At 45.0% G+C, this 19,684-nt stretch overlaps 1 protein-coding gene and 1 pseudogene across 1 annotated transcript; both read right to left on the bottom strand.

Moving 5' to 3' along the window:
• Nucleotides 1–6,871: 6,871 nt before the first annotated feature.
• Nucleotides 6,872–10,964, bottom strand: LOC116909909 (C-C motif chemokine 9-like). The gene is made up of 4 exons (XM_032913662.1): nt 10,886–10,964; nt 8,107–8,163; nt 7,570–7,678; nt 6,872–7,229 (listed from the first exon to the last, which is right to left on the bottom strand). The coding sequence occupies exons 1-4, from the start codon at nt 10,959–10,961 to the stop codon at nt 7,118–7,120; spliced, it is 354 nt and encodes a 117-aa protein (XP_032769553.1). The 5' UTR covers nt 10,962–10,964; the 3' UTR covers nt 6,872–7,117.
• A 6,498-nt stretch (nt 10,965–17,462) lies between these two features.
• Nucleotides 17,463–18,063, bottom strand: LOC116909364 (annotated as a pseudogene).
• Nucleotides 18,064–19,684: the final 1,621 nt, after the last annotated feature.

The raw sequence follows: 19,684 nt of genomic DNA, 5'->3' as shown, positions 1-19,684 counted from the left end.
CATCTAACACCATGCATCTAGCACCTAGTTTATGAGGTCCAGAGCTTGCATTTTGCTCCTAAGTCCTGCCGATGATCTCCATAGCATTTTTGCTCTTTACTGTTCCAGGGTCCAGTCCCAAGTCAAAGGCAGCATCCAGAGATGAGGAGGAAGATGCAGCAACTTTGCTGCGGTTGGATTGTGAGGTTCAGAGGCACAGGGAGGTGTTTCAGGAGGTGATCAGTGGGAAGCAGGGGTCGAATTGGGACTGTGCAGACCCTTAGAGGGCTTGTATGAGAGCCTGAGGACCAATACACATTGCAGGTTAATGGGAGATCAAAACTAGACCAAATTCCTTGCAGGTTAAGGGTTCTGTTTGTAGTTAAAGAATAAGCCTGTTTGCTTCATGTCCTTGTAAGTTAAGATTTCTGTTTGTACTAAAGACTATACATGGACTGACCCTGGACTCTGACCTCATAGGTAGCATTGAATAGCCTAGTAAGAGCACCAGTGGAAGGGGAAGCCCTGGGTCCTGCCAAGACTGAACCCCCAGTGAACGTGATTGTTGGGGGGAGGGCGGCAATAGGGGGAGGATGGGGAGGGGAACACCCATAAAGAAGGGGAGGGGGAGGGGCTGGGGGATGTTGGCCCGGAAACCAGGAAAGGGAATAACACTCAAAATGTAAATAAGAAATACTCAAGTTGGGGGTTGGGGATTTAGCTCAGTGGTAGAGCGCTTGCCTACAAGGCGCAAGGCCCTGGGTTTGGTCCCCAGCTCCGAAAAGAAGAAAAACAAAACAAAGAAAAAAAAGAAATACTCAAGTTAATAATAAAAAAAAAGATTTCTATTTGTAATTAAGAACAAGTTCCTGTTTCTAGGATCCAATGTAAACTACAAAACATGTTTTCTGCCTACACTTGCGGCCCCATTCACATGATGTGCATTCTTACCGTCCTTCATTGCGTTCTGTAACAATGTAACAGCTGACTCATCCCTGCTAACACTATTGTCTCTCCCATAGGAAGGACCTCAAGAGGGTGACAGAGGTTGCTCTCTCAAATACCAACTTAGGGCGAGACAGCCAGTTGGCCACTCCCAGTGCACCCCAAAACACAGCTTGCTTTAATTGGACAATTATGGATTTTCAGGTTTAACATTTGCTGCCCCAAGAAGCACTTAGTCCCCAGGAGTCTCAGGGCAGTTAGTGGTAGAGGCAGTTAATGCTCTGTTATGACGGGGTTTGCATAGGTTAGACTTTCCCTTAACCTCTGTTTACTAGTGGTGAGAGGGTGTGAGGAAGCCTGGCTGTATCTTTAGTATTCTGGTCCCATTGTGACCCTTGCCTTACTTCACAAAACCTTGCCTGTTTAAGTTGGGACCAGAGGAAGATGCTTGGTAGATACAACTTGTTTAAATGGAATAAGTTTGGTTGAAAGGTGAAGAAATGAGTTATCTTTCAGATGAGAGTTTTCTTCTCAGGCGAGCATTTTCTTGGGAGAAGTGTTAAGCATCACAGTCATGCCCTAGGCACCATGATGGAGTCCTGAAGGGATGTGGGGGCAGACTTCAGTGCCAGGGACAAAGAGAACTCCTTGCTCTTGTAGGCTTCTGGGAACTGGGCAAGGTTTTCATCGTTCGACCTAGCCTATGAACTTGGAGTCCTGGAGACTCAGTGTAAGCCTTGGGGGAGGTCCAGAAGGCACCAGATAAGAGAGTTAAGTCACAGTTCAAGGTTGCCTTGGTCTGTGCATCAGGGCTTTGGGCTAGCCTGCAGCAGCATGGGTGGAAAGGGACACAGTAGGTGTCCCTCAGCTCCCTATAGAGGTGCTTTTGTAGGCCAGAGGATTGTAGGAGGCTGGATCTGTTCAGAACCCCAACTTGCTGTCTAACACGGTCATGGTCCCTACGCTTGACACACAGACTCCAAACACACCCAACTCTTCTTTTCAGCCTGTTCTGGAGCACAGACCTCCTCTCCATTCCTGCCTCCCACCCACACTCATTCATCGGCTTTCTATGTCTTGAGCACCAGCTATGGGCCAGACACATTCCTTCTCTCAGGCTGGGCCTGGTTGGCCTAGCAGGAGACTCAAATCAGAGTAGAACAAATACAGCACAACTTTTGTGTGTACACAGACGGGGAAGATTCGGATAAATATGCAGCTTGATGACTTGGGATCTGTTCATCTGGTGATCTAGTGTCCATGAGTCTGGACTCCTCCAAGTCAGATCAAATCCAGCAAACCCAGGAAATCCTTATTTAAACCCTGAAGTAGAACCTTTGGTTTCCAGCCACATCATGGAGTGAAGAAATGCTATGATACTCAGTAAAGGATTCCTTCTGGAACTCCTGTGGTGTGCTCCAAATGGTTTATAAACACCAGCCCATTTTATCTTTACAAAGGCAGCCTGGGGAGACTGAGGCTCAGAAGCAAAGCCTTTGCTTTGATAGTTTGTAAGTGAAACTGGGGTTCCAAGTCAGGCAGTTTGATGTCCATGAGTTTTAAAGAAACACAGGAGCCCCCAGGTAAGTTCTCAAATGAAAAGAAAGAAAAGAAAAAAGAATGAAAAGGGAAAGGAAGAGAGAGAGAGAGAGAGAGAGAGAGAGAGAGAGAGAGAGAGAGAGAGAGAGAGAGAGAGAGAGAACAGACCTGTCCTGGCTTGGTTTGGGTGCTCCGTAGCCATGTCTTTAGTTAGCTCTTTCAGAGCTTAGGGAATAGATACCTTTAGGGTCTTTTCCTGGATTCTGACTTTGTCATAGAGAAACTTTATTTGGAACTTTATTTGAATACCTAATAGGGATGGGCAGCTGTTTTCAATGAATGTTGATAGCCTAAAGCTCTGTTTGCAATACCTAGGGTGAAGTCCTCACTGGGGTAGAAACTCTAACTGATGTGTGATTTATGTTCCGGTGTAGCTTGTGTGCTGTGTATTAAACTGGCCATTCATTGAATGAAGCCAGGGAGCTCAGAAAGGAATGGTGATTTGTTCATGTCCACACACTGATTTGGATGCAGGACAGGTTCTACTTCTGCAGACTCTCCATCTAGTGGCCATTATCCTGATGTTTAGAGGGCCATTGTAGTTATGAAGTTGTTTCATTTCCCCTCCCCAACTTGGATAATTAGTGAAAGAAAATCTACTCCTTGTTGTTCACACAGAACCTAGCATATAGCAGGATGTCCCATTTCTGTGTGCTGTGTGTGTGTGTGGTGTATGTGTGATGTGTATATGTATATGTGGTGTGGTGTCACAGTGTGGGGTGTGAGAGTATAGGTGGTGTATGTGTGGTGTTATGCGCAGTGTGTATGGCGTGTATGTATTTATGTGTGGTGAAGTGTGTGTGTGTGTGTGTGTGTGTGTGTGGTGTGGTGTGTGTGTATGTGTGGTATATATGTAGTACAAGTGCAGTGTGTGCATACATCAATCAACAAATCAATGTTGGGGACCAAACCAAGGGCTTTATGCATTACTGGAACAGAACTCCTGCCCTAAATAATATTTTTAAAAGAAGGAATAGAGTTGAAAACACTTCAGACAGCGGAGTCAAAGCCTTCTGTAAACAGGATTATAGTGAGTGAAACATGGACCATGACTGATGTGCCACCAGCTGTATTAGTCAGGGTTCTCTAGAGTCTCAGAATTTACTGTTTGTCTCCATATACTAAGGGAATTTATTGGAATGACTTAGTCTCAGTCCAACTTACCCAACAGTGGTCAGCTGCGAATGGGAAGTCCAAGAGTCTAGTAGTTGCTCAGTTCCATGAGGCCAGTGGGTTCAGCTGGGCTTCTGTATAATCTGGAATCCTAAAGAAGTAGGCTCTGACAGATGTCCTAGCAGGCAAGTGCAAGCAGGCAAAGAAGAGTGAGTCTTCCTGCTTCCATTCTCCATATGTAGGCCTCCAGCAGTAGGTATGGCCCAGATTAAGGTGTATACGACCATGCCTGGATTTGAAACTTACTATGTCTGAGGCTGGCATTGAACTCAGAGATCTGCTTGACTTAGTCTCCTGCGATTAGAGATGTATACTACCTTTCCTGGGCCTAAGCTTTTCATGGCCACTGTGCCTCAAAATCTGAATCAAAAGTGTGTGTCATCCCATGTCGTGATCTGGGTCAGAAGCCTGTGTCTTCCAGCCTCAAGATCTGGATCACAGGTGTGCTCTCCATTCTGGATTGTAGTTCATTCCAGGTGTAGTCAGGTTGACAGCCAGGACTACTTATAACAATCCACCCCTTATCAACTCGACCTAAATCATATCTCATGTCCAAATGAAAGGTAGCCAGGTCATAAATACGCTTAATATGATGTAACTATCCCTCGTACAATCACAAAGGCATTGAGAATTTAGAATAAGTCATGCACCTTGGGAAAGATCCTTTTAGTATCTTAATTTAAATACCAACTGATAGTCTTTTAATTGATGTTAAAGAAATTGGAAGAAGGTACAAATATCTATGCATAACAAATATGCTCTTAACAAAATTCATGCCCTTTATAATCCTTGTTCCTGCAACTAGGCACTGGAATTGGTGGTGCTGATGCTGGGGGTGTAGGCTACCTGATCTGGAAGCTGGTGCCACCATTAGTGTCTCAGAGTAAGCCCTTTCTTTTTGTACTTGCCTGTGACCCTGGTACTGGGCTTGAAGCTCCAGAAGGAAGTCTAAACAGGGCCAGACAGGGAGTTGAATGTTCCTGGCTTGCATCCCACAGGGGCAAGGGAGAGAGTTTGCTTTTGTTGTCTTGTGCAGAAGGAGGAAGTTCAAGGGTAGACTCTAGCAAAATTAAATATGAGCTCAAGGAAGAGAGAAGCTGTGGGCTGCCTATCATGGGGAATGAATGCTGGCATGTGATAAGGGGACATTCCAGTATGGCAGGTTTGGTTTTAGCAGGTCTGGGCATAATTTCTCTGACTTGAATAGAAAGTTAGGAGATCTTGGAAGAACTTTTTCTAGAATGAAGTAGTTATCATGAAGTCAATGGTAAGACTGGAAACATGGAATAATATTAAAAAAAAAACACCCCAGGATTCTCTGTTGGTTAGTAGAAAAAAATTGCGAGGAGATCAAAATCTATATGAGATTTTTGATGGATCAAGTAGGCATCAAACTACAACAGTGTGATTTAAGCAAACAAAAACTAAGAAAGATTTGTTTTCTGAAATCCTAAAGAGCTTCATCCCAGACTTGCGGGGATGTTCAACATATATAAATCAACAAACATGATGATCGACTGGATAAATGGACTCAAGCTGAGAAATCACAAAGTACGATCAGAAAGTGCCTGTGACGTAATCCAACAGCTCTTCATTATTAAAGCCCCGAAGACAAGAGAAATCCAAGGAAAACATCTCAGTGTAATAAAGGAAATATACAACAAGCCTGTAGCCAATGTCATGCTAAGTGGAGATAAACTGGAAGCATTTCTACTAAAAATCAGGAAAGAGACATGGATACTTTCTCTCTATACTTCCTTTCAGTAAAGTGCTTGAAGTTTCGGCAAGAGAAGGAGACAAAATGAATTTAAATAGGAAAGGAAAAAGTCAAACTATATTCTTTGGCAGATGATATCATTTTTTCTATATATAAAAGACTCCAAAGACTACACTAAAAAAAAAACTCATAGAGCTGATAAACACTTTCAGCAAAGTGGCAGGACACAACCTGTACATACAAAAAACCAATAGTCTTCCTATAAGCAAATGACAAACACACTGAGAAAGAAATCAGGAGGAAAATCCCATTTGCAATAGCCACAAAAAATATCTTGGAAGAAACCTAACCAATAGAGCAAAAGGCCCTTACAATGAAAACTTTAAAACAAAGAAGAAAAGAAATTGAAGAAGAGTCTAGAAGATGGAAAGACCACCCATGCTCTTGGTCTGCTTTAATATTGTCACAATGGCCAGTCTATCAAAAATAATCTGCAGACTCATTGCAATCCCCACCAAAATTCCAATGCAATGCTTCACAGATTTTAAAAATAACAATCTTAAAATTCATATGGAAACACAAAATACCTTAGATAACCCAAACATCCCTGAACGATAGAGACTCTGCTGAAGGGGTTATTGTTTACAGAGCTATGTAACAGGAACGGCATGAAACCGATGTAAAAACAGGCTGATCAAACCGAATAGAATCGAGGATCCCGTCAAACAGGGAGAACCTCCAAAGACTTATAGATGAGTTTAATGGTTCCCTCTCTAGTGGGTAAAACACATCCTTGCTATGAAGTCTACATTGGAATGAGCTATGCTTTTGGAAAATTAAAAATCGTACCATGATGTCTTTTGTTTTGAAGAAAATATTCGAAGGTACATGAAAGTGAGGCACTTTTCTCCCTAACAGCCCAATTTCAGCCCATGGTCCTATGAAACTGAAGAAAAAAAGAGGCAGACAGACCTGTGGCTGCATGGACGCACTTTATTAGTGGCTTACTGATGGAGGGGTGGTGGGAAGATCAGCTGGGTCCTCACAGCGACAGGCATATTAATGGGCTAAGGCAGAATGGATTTCATCCTACTTGAATGTATCCAGGTTGTCATAAGTGACTATCAGAACCAGACATGTCCCAAAGCCCTAAGGGCCACTCTCACAGTTTATCCACTTATAATCTGCTGGGAAACTAAATAGAAGAACTTGACTTATTCTGAGGCAATTGGGATGGTTACAGCTCGAGATGGTCATGTCAAACTGAATTTATAAAAAATACTGTAAATACTACTAGTTAAAGGGCAGAATAGGACATCGGTTCTCCCTGGAATTGGAATTACAGATAGTTTGAGCTGTCATCTAAGTGGGAATTGAACCCAGGACCTCTGGAAGAGCAGCAGGTGCTCTTAACCACTGAGCCATCTCTCCAGTTCTTGCCCTTTTATCTCAATCAAATATTATGCGTAGTCATTGAGGTCAGCTTCAGACCTTCCAGGCATTTTAGAGTTTTCAGATGCCTGAGGTTAGCACAGACAAGTTTCCCCTCTGTGACGAGGCTAGGTGTGCTGCTTTAAAGTGGAACAGAAAAATAAATGTTTATCTACACCTATAAAAATGAATGCTTCGAGCCTCTTATAGGTCATCATTGGGGAAGACCAAAGAAAGTAGCTGGCAGTTTACACGCTTCTCCTCAAACAAACGTTATTGTTTGTAGATCTGTGGTTGTGAGTTTTGCTCCAATCTTTTAATGCACTTCTGAACTCTCAGCTCACTGGGGTTGGCACAGACCAAGGTCCCCTTCTTGCTGACAAAGCTGAAGAGAAAGGAGAAGAAAGATTACAAACAGAGCTCTCTAGTAAAGAGGGAAGGGGAACCCTATTCTCTGGACCCTCTGATTTTCCACTCAATGGTCTGTTCTTTCCAGAAGGTAGCTTAGCACCATCATCCCCTCTCTGGGGCATCCCCTAGACCTATGAGGTTCTCGAAGGACTCATGGAGTGACTGCTGTCTCCTTCCCTACACCCTGAAGTATCCTCCCCCTCACCTGGTGAGATCCAAGGAGGGGCCTTTTCTGGAAGTCTATCCACCAGATCATCTAAGCTTCTGGAGGCGCCCACTCCCCATAACACACAATGAGTGAGTTTGACACTTACATGATGGCTGGCTTGATGCACCCACCACTGGTTGGAAAATAATCTTTATATCTTGAACAATGGACCCGTGAGGTATAGGATAAGCAGCAGTCTGAAGAGTCTTGAAAGCCTGTAAGAAGACAAAACGTCACCCAAGGGCCAGGTCATTGGTCTCAAGAGTGCTGAGGGGGGTTAGTGGTCCCATGGGAGGTGAGAAGGCTCCGGGACTCAGGGGAGGCATCCTGCATGCATTGTCATCTCTTTCCACACCCTTGAGTCGGCCTAAGGTGGCCCACAATAGGCTGGGAGCATGTCCATAGGGGAGCCATGCACAGTCACCTATAGGCGACTTCTGCCCCCAGTTGGCAGACTTGGTGCATAGAAAAGGCGTCTCTTGGGGGGATACTAATGACCCGTCCTGATCTTCCTGGAATTTCTGGATAGCATCCTCAACCACCCCCATGACCTTTTTCTGTTCTGTCACCAGGGAGGGTGCTGCTCTGGTGGTAACCTGCAGCCATCTGGTGCTTCTCAACATCGCTGTAATGAGATATTTACCCAGGCTAAAAATCTGATGTCCTTGCTCTGCCTTCAGGACTTCTCTTGTCTCTGTCGCTGGAAGAAACAGGGGGCAGAGGTCAGCGTCAGCGGCTCAGCATCTCCACTCACCATCCTGTCCCCCATTATTATTTTTTTAAGATTTATTTATTTATTTTATATATGTCAATACACTGTCACTCTCTTCAGACACACCAGAAGAGGGCACCGGATCCCATTACAGATGGTTGTGAGCCACCATGTGGTTGCTGGGATTTGAACTCAGGACCTCTGGAAGAGCAGCCAGTGGTGTTAACCACTGAGCCATCTTTCCAGCCCCTAGCCCCCATTCTTGCCAAGGCTGAGACAGACTCCACTGGGGGATTGCCATCACACACTTGGAGTCTAAGGTCTGCCTCGAGACCCATTTCTCCCCTTTGGTGACTTGAGATTTTTTGGGGGATCTTAACAAGACAAAATGAAGCAAAACTCTTCTGATTCTGAAGCACAAACACCTTTGGTGACACAAAACCCCTTGACGTGAAATGAGGTTCCTGATAGTCTAGGTTTATACACATATCTGATTAAAGGACACACTGAAGAAAGCCATCAGGGATGTTCAGTGACACCCAGCAATGTGTCACTTCTTAAAATCCATAATAATCCTGCATCCCCAAATATATCTAAGCCCAAAGATTGTTGCTAAAGGATTGCTAAGACAAGACTGCTAACCTCTCATATCATGTCTTCAACAGTTGCATATGAATTATGTGTAGTATGACTATTTTTTTTAACATGCTTGAAGTGATGTGGGTGGTTTCCAAAGTAAATCTTAAATATCATCGCCTGTTCTTAAACACATCGAGATGCCAAATCTTTTAAAATCAGACTCCACTTTAGAGAACCTGACGTAAGTTTGAACTCAGGTAAACTAATAGGCTGGTACCTAGCATTAGTCTCCAAGTTGCCTCCCAACAAAACCTGAGCCTAGCTCGTCTCTAGGCTAATCGCCAACATAACCAGCTTTTCCAGGTTACACCCTCAACAAGACCACTGTCTCCAGGCTATTCCCCCTACTATCCTGCACCCCCAGGTTACAAGCCCACTCCCTGCCTAACGACCACCAATGCAGAGGAGTACAGAAGTTAAGTTTATGATATGGCTCCCAGCACCAGCCAATTATGTTAAAGGGCGCAGTGGTTTTCCAATTAGACGCTTGCACACGTACTTCCTGCTTGCTGCTTACTATAAAGCCTTGCCCCACAGACATTCGGGGCTCCCCCCAAACCGTCCTGCATGACAGCGGTACATTGGTGGGGCCTGAGCTAGCTGGAATAGAATAAAGACCCTGCCGTGAATTAGCATCAGATCAGCTCCTGTCTGTTTTTTATTTATTTTTTTTTGGGGGTGGGGAGGAATCACTAACATTTCCCCGGCACTATGGCATCATCACTAATCTGCCTCTCAGTTTTACCCGTTACTACTCATGTAGTCTTAAGTTATTGAAGGCTTCTCTGTTTCAGTTCTCTGGTTTGTAAAATGAGCATGGCACTAATATATACGAGACCGTGTAAAATTGGTTGTCTTCTAACTTCTTTTTTTCCACAAGAATGAATTTCCATTTGTCTGACTCCCCAGGGATGCCAGAGGAGGAAGGAATCATCTATAGCATCGAGCAGCCGCTAACTCGCAGCCGCTAACTCTGCGAACGATATTTTGTTTTCTGCGTCTTACGGTATTCTGACATACTTAAAATCTTGACCTCAGGGAGGGGTTGCCTGCTTCCTAACCAAGCATTCAAACCAACTCTTGCTGAGCCCAGTGCCCAACCACTGCCTCTATCTCAAACACCATGCTGGTATTTCCCTTGCCCTAACTCATCTTAAAGCTAGAGCCTTTAAGACCGCCCGTAGATACAAAGTCTGCTAGACTTCTTCAGTCTAGGAAGGAAGTTTTAACTGAACCCTGCACTGTGCCCTGCCCCTTTTCCAGTATTTCCAATAAAGAATCTGACACAGTTTCTCTATTTCTATGACTTATGCCTCCTGACCCAACTCCAGTATTCTCCTTGTCTCTGTGGGGCGTGATGTATGTCTTCTCCTTAGAAAAGTTGAGGAATATATTCTTTTATTTCACAGGGTCTCTCTCTGTTGAGCCCTGGTCACCTCCATAAACTAAAATCTCATAGCTTCAAATAAGACAGTGACCTCAGGTGAGCCATTGGCCTGACTGGTCCCAATGTTTTCTTTTTTCTTTTTTTTTTTTAAATGATGGTTTTATACTAACTGACATCTAATAACTCTAGCATCACAGAGTCTTGTGTATATTTCTACAAATTTATGATTTAATTATAGTTATTTTGATTTAACTAAAAAAAACTAGCTAAGATTAGCTAGGAAAAGTTATCAAATAACTCTGGCTATGAAAAAGGAAAAAAAAAATTACTTCTCCAAATGGAAACAAAGCCATCTATGTGCCAGGATCCAGACCAGTGCTTCTCACCCTGCCTAATGCTGTGACCTTTTAATATAGTTCCTCCTGTCTTGGTGATCCCCAACCATAAAATTACTTCATTGCTACTTCATAACTCTAATTTTGCTACTGTTATGAATCATAAAGTAAATACCTGTGTTTTCTGATGTGTCCTAGGAAAGCTCTGTGAAAAGATCATTCGACTCCCAAAAGGGTGGCAACGGGTGGTTAAGAACCACTGATCCAGAGGCTATAGACAGAGGCAGGTCTGTCTAGGATGGAGATTATTAAATACCCACCCCAGCCTTGCAGTTACCACAGGACTCACCATGTACGATCTGGGCCTGGATTCCAAGAGTAGCTGCAAGAATGAGGAAGGAGAGGGCAGTATGAAAGGGCTTCATCCTCCTGGTGGGCCCACTCAGCTGGCCTTCGGACTGCTTGCTGTTCCGGGCTCTGTCTTGCTATTTATAAATGTAAGAGGATCAGGAAGTCCCCGTGTTACAGCTCATAATGACCTTCTTTAGCTACATGACACCCAACATGCTAGTTCTAAGAGAGGGAACAGGGTTCAGTGTACCCTGGGAAGTGGAGGGCAAAGGTGACTTGGGGCTTTCCAAACTTTCAATCGATTCAGAGAGAATAAATATTTTCAGAAGAATTTCTCCTCCAATAAAATTCATTCGCTCCTTCAGTTCTGACCACAGAGTGGGAGTGGGGGAATTCTTCTAGACTCCTGATGAGGGTTAGCTTGGAGGACCCTGGCTTATGTCCATTTCCAGTTGACCAACAGATACAGAGAAAAGTAAATTTCTATGTCTTACTAGAGATATATAAAAGTATTATCTACTCCTTCTTTAACGATTTTTCTTTAATTTTTAAAGATTTATTTTATATTCATGCTTTGCCTGCATGTATGTATGTCTACCACATACATGCAGTGGGCTGTGGAGGTCAGAAGAGGGTGTTAAATTCCCTGCTACTGTAGTTATGAATGGTTGTGAGCCATCATGTGGGTGCTGAGAACTGAACCCAGCAAGTATTTTTAGCCACCGAGCCAACTCTCCGGCCTCTTTAGATATTTTTGATATACTTTAGTTTCAGAGGAAAAAAAATCTCTTTAGACCATCCATCAGAAGAAACATCTAAGGCTGGATGGGATGGTGTTCACCTTAATTTTAGCACTTGGGAGGCAGAGGCAGGTACCTGTGTGTGTCTGTTAGTTTGAGGCTAGCCTGGTCTACACACTGAGTTATCCAATCTCCATGAGTTTGTGAATGTTTGCTGTTGATTTGCGCTTTTATTCTGATGTGGTCAAATAGAATAAGAAGAGAGGGCTGGAGAGATAGCTCACTGATTTAGAGCACTAGTTGCTTCTGCAAGGGACCCAGGTTCAGCCTTCCTGAGATTCATTAGCCTGTTTCTATCATAGGAAGATTGCCTTTCTCCTTGAATTGGCAATACTGGTCTGGGCTGGAGGTTGATAACTTCCACGACTTGAAGGACAACATTCTAAGCTCGTCTGCTATTCTGATGGACATCTCCTGACATGTGACTCAGTGGTTCTCTCTTGATGCTTTTCACACACTTTCACTGTTTTGAGTATTTAGTAGTATAATTTTGATTATAATATGACAAGAGGAAGTTCTTTTTGGGTCTTGTCTATTTGGTGTTCTAAATGCTGTCTCTATCTGATTAGCTGTTTGCCTAATTTAGGGAAACTTTTTTTGCTATGATTTCACTGGGAACGTTTTCTATGCACTTGGAAAGGAATTCTCCACTCTTACACCACCTGTGATTCTCTTCTTCCCATGTCCCAAATAGCCTGAAAGTCCAACTCATATCTTTTCATTAATTCATCTTTGTCCTTGACATGTTCTACTCCTTGTACCTTGTCTTCAACCTCAGATATGCTGCCCCTTTCTTGACTGATTCTGCTGGCAAGACTTTCTGCAGCAGAACCTTTAATTCGACTTAATTATATTTTGGATTTCCAGTGGTTTGTTATGGTTCCTCCCACCCCCACCCCCGTTGGTTCTATACCCTTATTGACTTCCTCTTTCATCCCATGTATCAAGCTCCTTATTTAATTCAGATGTCTACGCTCTCTTGGGATGTTCCCTTCATGCATGGAGGTGGGCCAGTCGAGATGTAGATTCTTGTATTTCCTGTGGTTTATGCTGGTGTTAAATCTGTATTGGACAGGAGTGTGACATCCATCTGTAAGGTCTTCTCTTTTGCAGTTCCCATTCGTCACATGACAGAGGTTCTGCAGGCCTCATAGGTTTCCTTCTATGGTCTCGGCAGATTCTCCCATCCTCCCAAGACTTGCCAGATGGTGACACTGGGTGCTTTATGCTTTTTCTGGAGGGTGTTTTCCAAGTATGTTGGGAATGTGGGAGGAAACCACAGCACTGAGTTGGTTTAAGCGGAGGACCTATTTCCATACTTTCAAGACCTCTTGAGTATGAATCACCCTGCTGGGGGAATGCCACCTCGGGTTAGTTTAACTGTCAACTTGATATGACCTAGAATCACTGGGGAAGAGAGTCTTAAACGAGGTCTGTGGGCATGTGTAGGGGAGATTGTCTTAATTGTTCATTAAAGTGGGAAGATCCATCTGGAAAGTGATGGCCCCATTTCAGGGGCTGGACCCTGGACTGTGTAAAAGTAGAGGAAGCTAGCTGAGAATTAAACAAGCAAGGAATGAACATGCATGCATTCGTTTCTCTGTTCTTGACTGAGGATGTGCAGACGTCCCTGCTATGATGGACTGTAACTTGGACTGTAAGCTAACAATAAATCCGTTCCTCCCCCATGCTGCGTTTCCGTCAGTACATAGGTGTCCTGCACACACTTGGAGCCTCAGAGTTCTTGGGCCCTGTGGCAGTGTTCAATAGCTGGCTCTAGGATTTGATCCATCTGCCTGCCTTAGGCTCAACACTACCAAACCCTGGATTGTTTTCAGTTGAGGGATCTGTCTGTTTCTGGTCACTGAGGGTAGAGCTCTCAGCCTGAGGTGACCTCTTGGGACTTGGACCTTTAGTTTGCCCGTAGTCATCTCTCCAGCTCTCAACAACTCATTAACTTCCCTCACCTAGAGGTTGTGGCCAAGCCAAATTATGGCTCCCCAACTGGTAGGACTTCTCCCATCTCAGGCCCCCAGCATGGCTCGGTTCAAATAATAGATCTTACCTCAAGATGGCACTTGGCTGCTGCCTTCCTACTCAGGTATGTAAACAAATGATATCTCTTTCCACCACTGACCCATGCAAATGACGAATGACTGTCTCGGCAAACCTACACCTGGATTTGAGCATTCTGAGAGGAGCAGGCTTGCCCAGGGGATGGAAGCTGCTACCCTCCTCCCACTGGGGAACAACACTCTTAGGCACCATTCACCAGTTAATTCTCACACAGGGTGTTTTATTTTCTGCCCGTTTCCCACCAGGTTGCCATTCCAGGTCCTGCTTCCTCCCTCAGAGAGTCCAGACGCTGTTACACACTAAGCTGGAAGTAAGAAGTGAGACCTGAGACAGGAGGGTCTGCAGGATCCCAGCCCAAGTGGGAGTGCTGGGAGAGAGTTGGGAGGGACAGTCCCCGAGGATTTTAGTGTTATAGCTCTTTTTAGACAGTACTCAATGAAACAGCTCTCATAGATGATCTTCAGTGAAACAGCTCATGTACATACACTTTATTCAGGGTGGACCAGGGCTATTTATGAATCTTGGAAAGTGGGAAGGAGATTTCAGGCTAAATGCAAATCATTGGCTGGAACTTAAAGGACTGGGAACGCCTCATTTGCCTGGAGAGGCATTGCAGGAATCCCAGATACTGGCTGGTCAGGTTCTTATAGGGAGGGGTTGGGGAGGAAATTGAACTTGTTGGTTTGGCAAGGACTATGTCACCCTTCCTCAGGTAAAGAGTCTTGGGGTTGGGCTCCCCAAATAAGGTCAGGCAGAGAAAAGGAAGCCCCGCTGGAAAAGAGAATTCTCCATCTTCTACCAAGCTCAGAGGAGCTATCTGGACATGGACATGGACATGGACTTCGATCTTAAATAGCAGGGTTTCTCAATCTCTCTCTCTGTTTTATTTATAATAGAGAGGTGTTATAGTAGTCCTCAGCCTCTATGTTGGGAACTGTTTGATATTGAACCAGAACCCTACTGGAAGTGATTTTTGAAATGCTACTTAGCTCCCATTTTAAAAATTGGGTGGGGGCTGAATAGATGGCTCAGTGGTTAAGAGCACTGACTGCCTGTCCAGAGGTCCTGAGTTCAAATCTCAGCAACCACATGGTGGCTCACAACCATCTGTAATGAGATCCGATGCCCCCTTCTGGTGTGTCTGAAGATAGCTACAGTGTGCTTATATATAATAAATAAATATTAAAAACACAACAACAACAAAAAAAAAAAAAAAGAAAAAGAAAAAAAAAAAAAATTGGTGAGGTAGGGTGCCAGGAGGAGCAGGGCTCCCATGGCAAGTACAGGGCTAAGAAGCCATGTTACAAGGTGTGAAACGGGCTGACTCCATGACAGGCTTTAAATTGGCAGTTCAGGAGACCAGGCCTAACTTTCTGTTTTCAAGAACTGGGCAAGTCTAGGCAAGTCCAGGCCTCAGAAGCTGCCTTGCAAGGACAATGGGTCAGCAGCAGTTTCCAGAGTTCCTCAGCAACAGTTTCCAGAGTTCCCCAGAAATGGTTCTGGAATGTCCCTGGAGATAGAGCCAGCAATAGAGATCACATACCCCTCCCTGGAATTCCCCTAATATGCTTTAAATTGGGCCTGCAAACTCACTTGGGTGTCTCCATCTTGGAATGGGAGACCCCAGCATGCTGTGAAAGACCTAAGTAGAGGCCCAGAAACATACACCTAGGCAAAGAACCAGATCCCAGGGTGAAAAATATCCTGCCAGCTGCAGCTGCTGGGAGTCGCCAGTCCTGCTGCATTCTTTTCTGCATTCAGGAGATACTGTTTTCTAGCAACCCTCCCACGCAAATGATCCTTGGGAGTCTCATATCACTGTTCCTGGAAAAACCACACATTGCTCATGACTAGATGGTCAGGCCAGAGGCGTTTGTGGCCTTGACACCTAAAACAAACCAAGCACTTTAAAAGTCAACTTCCTCATAAACCTCTTACCCAATCATGCAAAGCCAAGGCTGAGCAGCCTCGGCTTGCATTTTTTTCCTTTAAAAACTTCACCCCCTTAGATCTGGGCACACTGTCCTATCCTGTGGCATCAGGAAGGTTTGTGGCCCAAGCTCAAGAGCTTGAATAAAGACTCTCATGTGCTTGCATCGGAGTTGTGGTTCCTGGTGGTCTCTTTGGGGTTTTCGCAATGTGGATACAACACCTGGACTTCTGCAGAATAAAACACTCTTTGCTTTTAGATACCATCTGAGTCCAGGGTATCATTCTTCAGTGAGTCATGGACCCTTACAGAGGGCTTGAGTACCATGGGGTTGGGGTGTTGGGTGCATAGCATGCTCGGAGATCCCAATGGAGATCTTTGAGAATTTGTATGTTTTGACCAACCAGCCCAGATTTGTTAACATAGAAACAACATTTCTCCCCCGACCCAATGCAAGTCCCTCCCTGTTTAACAGTCATCAAGTCCAGAGCTCTACAGTTTTAGAGAGCAACCCACTCTAGGGAGTTTGTCTATCATTGGAGGGACTGTCTATAGTGGGAGTCACCAGCTGGTCAAGCTTATCCTGAAAAGTCACTGGCCAGATGGTGTTTGGACGAGGGCTGCCCCAGTTGCTTCCCTGGAATCTAGTGAGACTGTGAAACTCAGTCTGATGAGCAGGGGATGAAGAATCCTCTCTCTCTCTTTTTTTTTCAGTCTCCTCCCAGATGCAAGGTGGGTTCTTTAGGCTTATAGTAAACATGGGGAACTATTGATTGTCACAGGCAGAAGCCTTGAGAAGGGGATTTAATGCAAGAATCAGTATAGTGGCTTGGTGATGGTGATGCAGAACCTGTGAGGCAAATGGGGAGGGGAAGGTCAAAGGGGGGAATGTTTTGTAACTTCTGTGTGGATAAGGACCCATGGCGGTTCATGAAGTTAGATGTTAATGGAAAAAGTCGTCTATAGGAGCCAGGAGAGGGAAGCACAGGAGATACATTGAGGGGTTGGGTTGGGTGGTTAGGGGAAGGAGGGGAAGGCTGTATATTTGATGTACCTGGGCCAAGAAAGGATAGTTTGAACCTCCCTCCCAGTTTGACTTTTCCCTTGAAGAATGCTGACATGGGTAAATATTGACTTGGAGGCAGAGACAAGCTGGCAGGAGATGTGTAGGTCAGCTATGGGGCACTTAGCAAATCCACTGGGGGTAGAGCTTATCCACAATTCCCAATCACTATTGTTTATCCCAGGGATCATCGATGGGAAGCTGAAAATGAGTTTTAAGGTTGGTGAGCGTGGTGCTACCACAACTGGAGGATTCAATGTGGCCTTCCCAATGAAACCTCCCTATGTGGAGGCCTCCTGGATGGAGGCAGTCACCTGGGTTGCAGTAAGGAAAGCAGAGGGAAGGGAAGGGGTCATTTATGTCACCTGCTTAAGGTAGCTGAGAAAGGAAACGCCATGTTAATTATGTGTCTGGAATAGGCGGTAACAGCGTGTCTGGGAAGAACAAACTGGCTTAAGCAGTCTTATTTTTATTAATTAAAGAGTAAATAATAGCTGTTGATGTAGTCCATTTGACTCGTGACAAGGGGATCTTAGATGAGTCTCTGAAGTTTAAAAGAATTTTTTTTAGATCAACACAAATGTGTATTTCAATATTCAAAATATACTCAGAAACACATTTTGCATGATAAACAGTGTACAATCTTTTAACAAAACCCCAGCAAAATGGAAACCAGGCAATATAACTTTCACCCAAGTCTTGCCAGTGGTTTCAAGAAAGCCAAACAACAAGAAGAAACCCAGACACCGTATTTTTTAGAAGTGGCTCTGGCAAAGTTTTATTAAAGGAGAACTTTGTTGTTTACCTCTCACCAGTCTGTTCTGGCATGCTTCTAATAATATCAAGGTCACCTAGGTCAATGATAGCCAGTGTGCATGCTCTGTAGTATTTTCCACACGCTGTGCCCAATTCAATGTTATTGCCACTGTAGTGATGGACACCAGTTTTAGCCCACATGGCATAGTATTCTATTTCAGACTTCCTCAAAGCTGGGCAGTTGTTGGCAAGGATAATCAACATCGCTTTGCCTTGTCTGAGCATCTTCAGAGTCTGTTTGCGCCCCAGCATCTACTTGCCACTTTTCATAACAAGATGGAGCCTAGAGTTGATCGACTCCAGAGACTTTTTCGTCTTCTTTGCAGCCACCATCTTCTTGCCTTAGGTGCGGGACAACCCCCAACCAAGATCAGATGCCAAGATCTTAAAAGAATTTTTAAAGGAAATAGACACATGTCTTTTTGTCATAGTAGAGGCCTGGAGAAGAATTCTGGGTTAAAAGCATGAACAGTCTTCTAGTTATTCCTGTTACTGGGGGGAAAACAAGCATTTAGACAGATTCAAACAAAGAAGCAGAAGCATTCTGTTTTGGACAGGCTACATTGTCCCAAGCTATGCCCCTTCAAACTGTAGCAGCAAAACTCTGCCCTTCATTTCTGCAACTTAGATCTCCCGGGTCTCCATTGGCTTTCGGAAGCAGTCCTCCCAGAGGGTTCAACTTGGTAGTCTGCATCTGGCTGTGCCATCAGCCAGATCTGGCAGGTCCCTTCTGCATAGATGCTTTGATGCCTGGTCAAAGAGAGGCGCCTGCTTCACAGCCCCACAGCTGCCTGCCCTGGCTGCGCACGCTGTCTCCCTGGTTGTACATTGGCCCCCGACTGTGAGGCACCATAGCCCAGAAGGTGGTGTCAGGATGTTTGCAACTCTAGAAAGCAGAAAGGGAGAGGGAAATAGGCATAGGTGTCTGGTGGCACCCTGCTGGTGGGACTGGGAGTCTGAACCTAAGAGCCAGAGGGCCTGGCGACTCTGTCTCAAGTCCAAAGCAAGTGGAGTGCGTGGCAGTAGGACCTTGCAGGCTGGGCTATGGAAAAAACCGTTTAACTCGGTGATCTGACTTTGTGAGGTTGCAGCCCAGGTGAGGCCTTTGTCCAGGGATCCAAACTCCTGGTGGGGACACAAACAGAGAAGGCGGAGCCAGCTGAGAGATCAGCAGGTACTCCCTCTCCTCTTGCCTGGAGAGAGGAGGGCATGGGGTTATGAGGCTCTTCCTCCATCTCCTTGGTGGGTTCTTGGAGAGTGTAGCTATGTGGCTCAAAGGAAAGAGAAGCAGGGGCTCTGTCTCCACTTTGGCAGAGATAGGGAAAGTGGCAAAAGCCATGAGGTGGTGTGGTGATTCGCCTGTGGTTATAAAGGCATCCTGTGGAGTGTTGTCTTGATGGGCCAGGGAAAAAGGGGTGGGGGAGGCCACCACGTGGCATGGCTGTTCTCCCACCACCTCTACCACCTCTTCAGAGTTCAGGGCTGCTGAGCAGGAGGGGAAGCAGATGGGGTTGAGAGCCCACATGGCTTTTTGGAGAGCTGTTGTGTCTTATTTTTGTTTTTAGTAGGAGACCTTAATAGAGCCTGTATTTTTCCAATCCAAGGGGGTGTTTTTTATGCAATGAAGTATACTCCATGATTAAAAAAAAAAAGATACACATTGTTCAATGCAGCATTTTGGGCTTCTAGGGTTTCCACAGAGGTCCAAAGACGTTAAGCCTTCCCAAAGATCTTAAGAGTTCCACTGGCCACCCTAAATGGTATTTACTGGCCGCTGTGTTACCGTTTACTGTTTTAAATTTTTGTTTTAAGAAAAAATTAGAAAGAAGGTCTTTGCCAACTCTTGTATGGGCTGTTGGCTTTCACACAGAGGTTTAAGGTCCTTATGCCAACACCAGAGAATGCTCTGGCTAGAAGATGCTGTTGAATCCACGTGGGCACCAGCTGTGGTTGGGCACCAGCTGTGGTTGGGCACCAGCTGTGGTTGGGCACCAGCTGTGGTTGGGCACCAGCTGTGACTGGGGGCACCAGCTGTGGTTGGGGGCACCAGCTGTGGTTGGGCGCCAGCTGTGACTGGGGGCACCAGCTGTGGTTGGGGGCACCAGCTGTGGT

This window comes from Rattus rattus, chromosome 9 (genome assembly GCF_011064425.1).
Source record: "Rattus rattus isolate New Zealand chromosome 9, Rrattus_CSIRO_v1, whole genome shotgun sequence".
Taxonomy (NCBI): domain Eukaryota; kingdom Metazoa; phylum Chordata; class Mammalia; order Rodentia; family Muridae; genus Rattus; species Rattus rattus.
This window is presented reverse-complemented; position numbering and strand designations above follow the sequence as displayed.

Excerpts from the sequence above, each read along its gene's own strand:
- LOC116909909 (XM_032913662.1), bottom strand. The coding sequence starts at position 10,961 with ATGAAGCCCTTTCATACTGCCCTCTCCTTCCTCATTCTTGCAGCTACT. Across the intron at positions 8,164-10,885 it reads CCAGGCCCAGATCGTACATG|CGACAGAGACAAGAGAAGTC; the intron begins GTGAGTCCTGTG and ends TGTTTCTTCCAG. Across the intron at positions 7,679-8,106 it reads ACATCAGATTTTTAGCCTGG|GCTTTCAAGACTCTTCAGAC; the intron begins GTAAATATCTCA and ends GTCTTCTTACAG.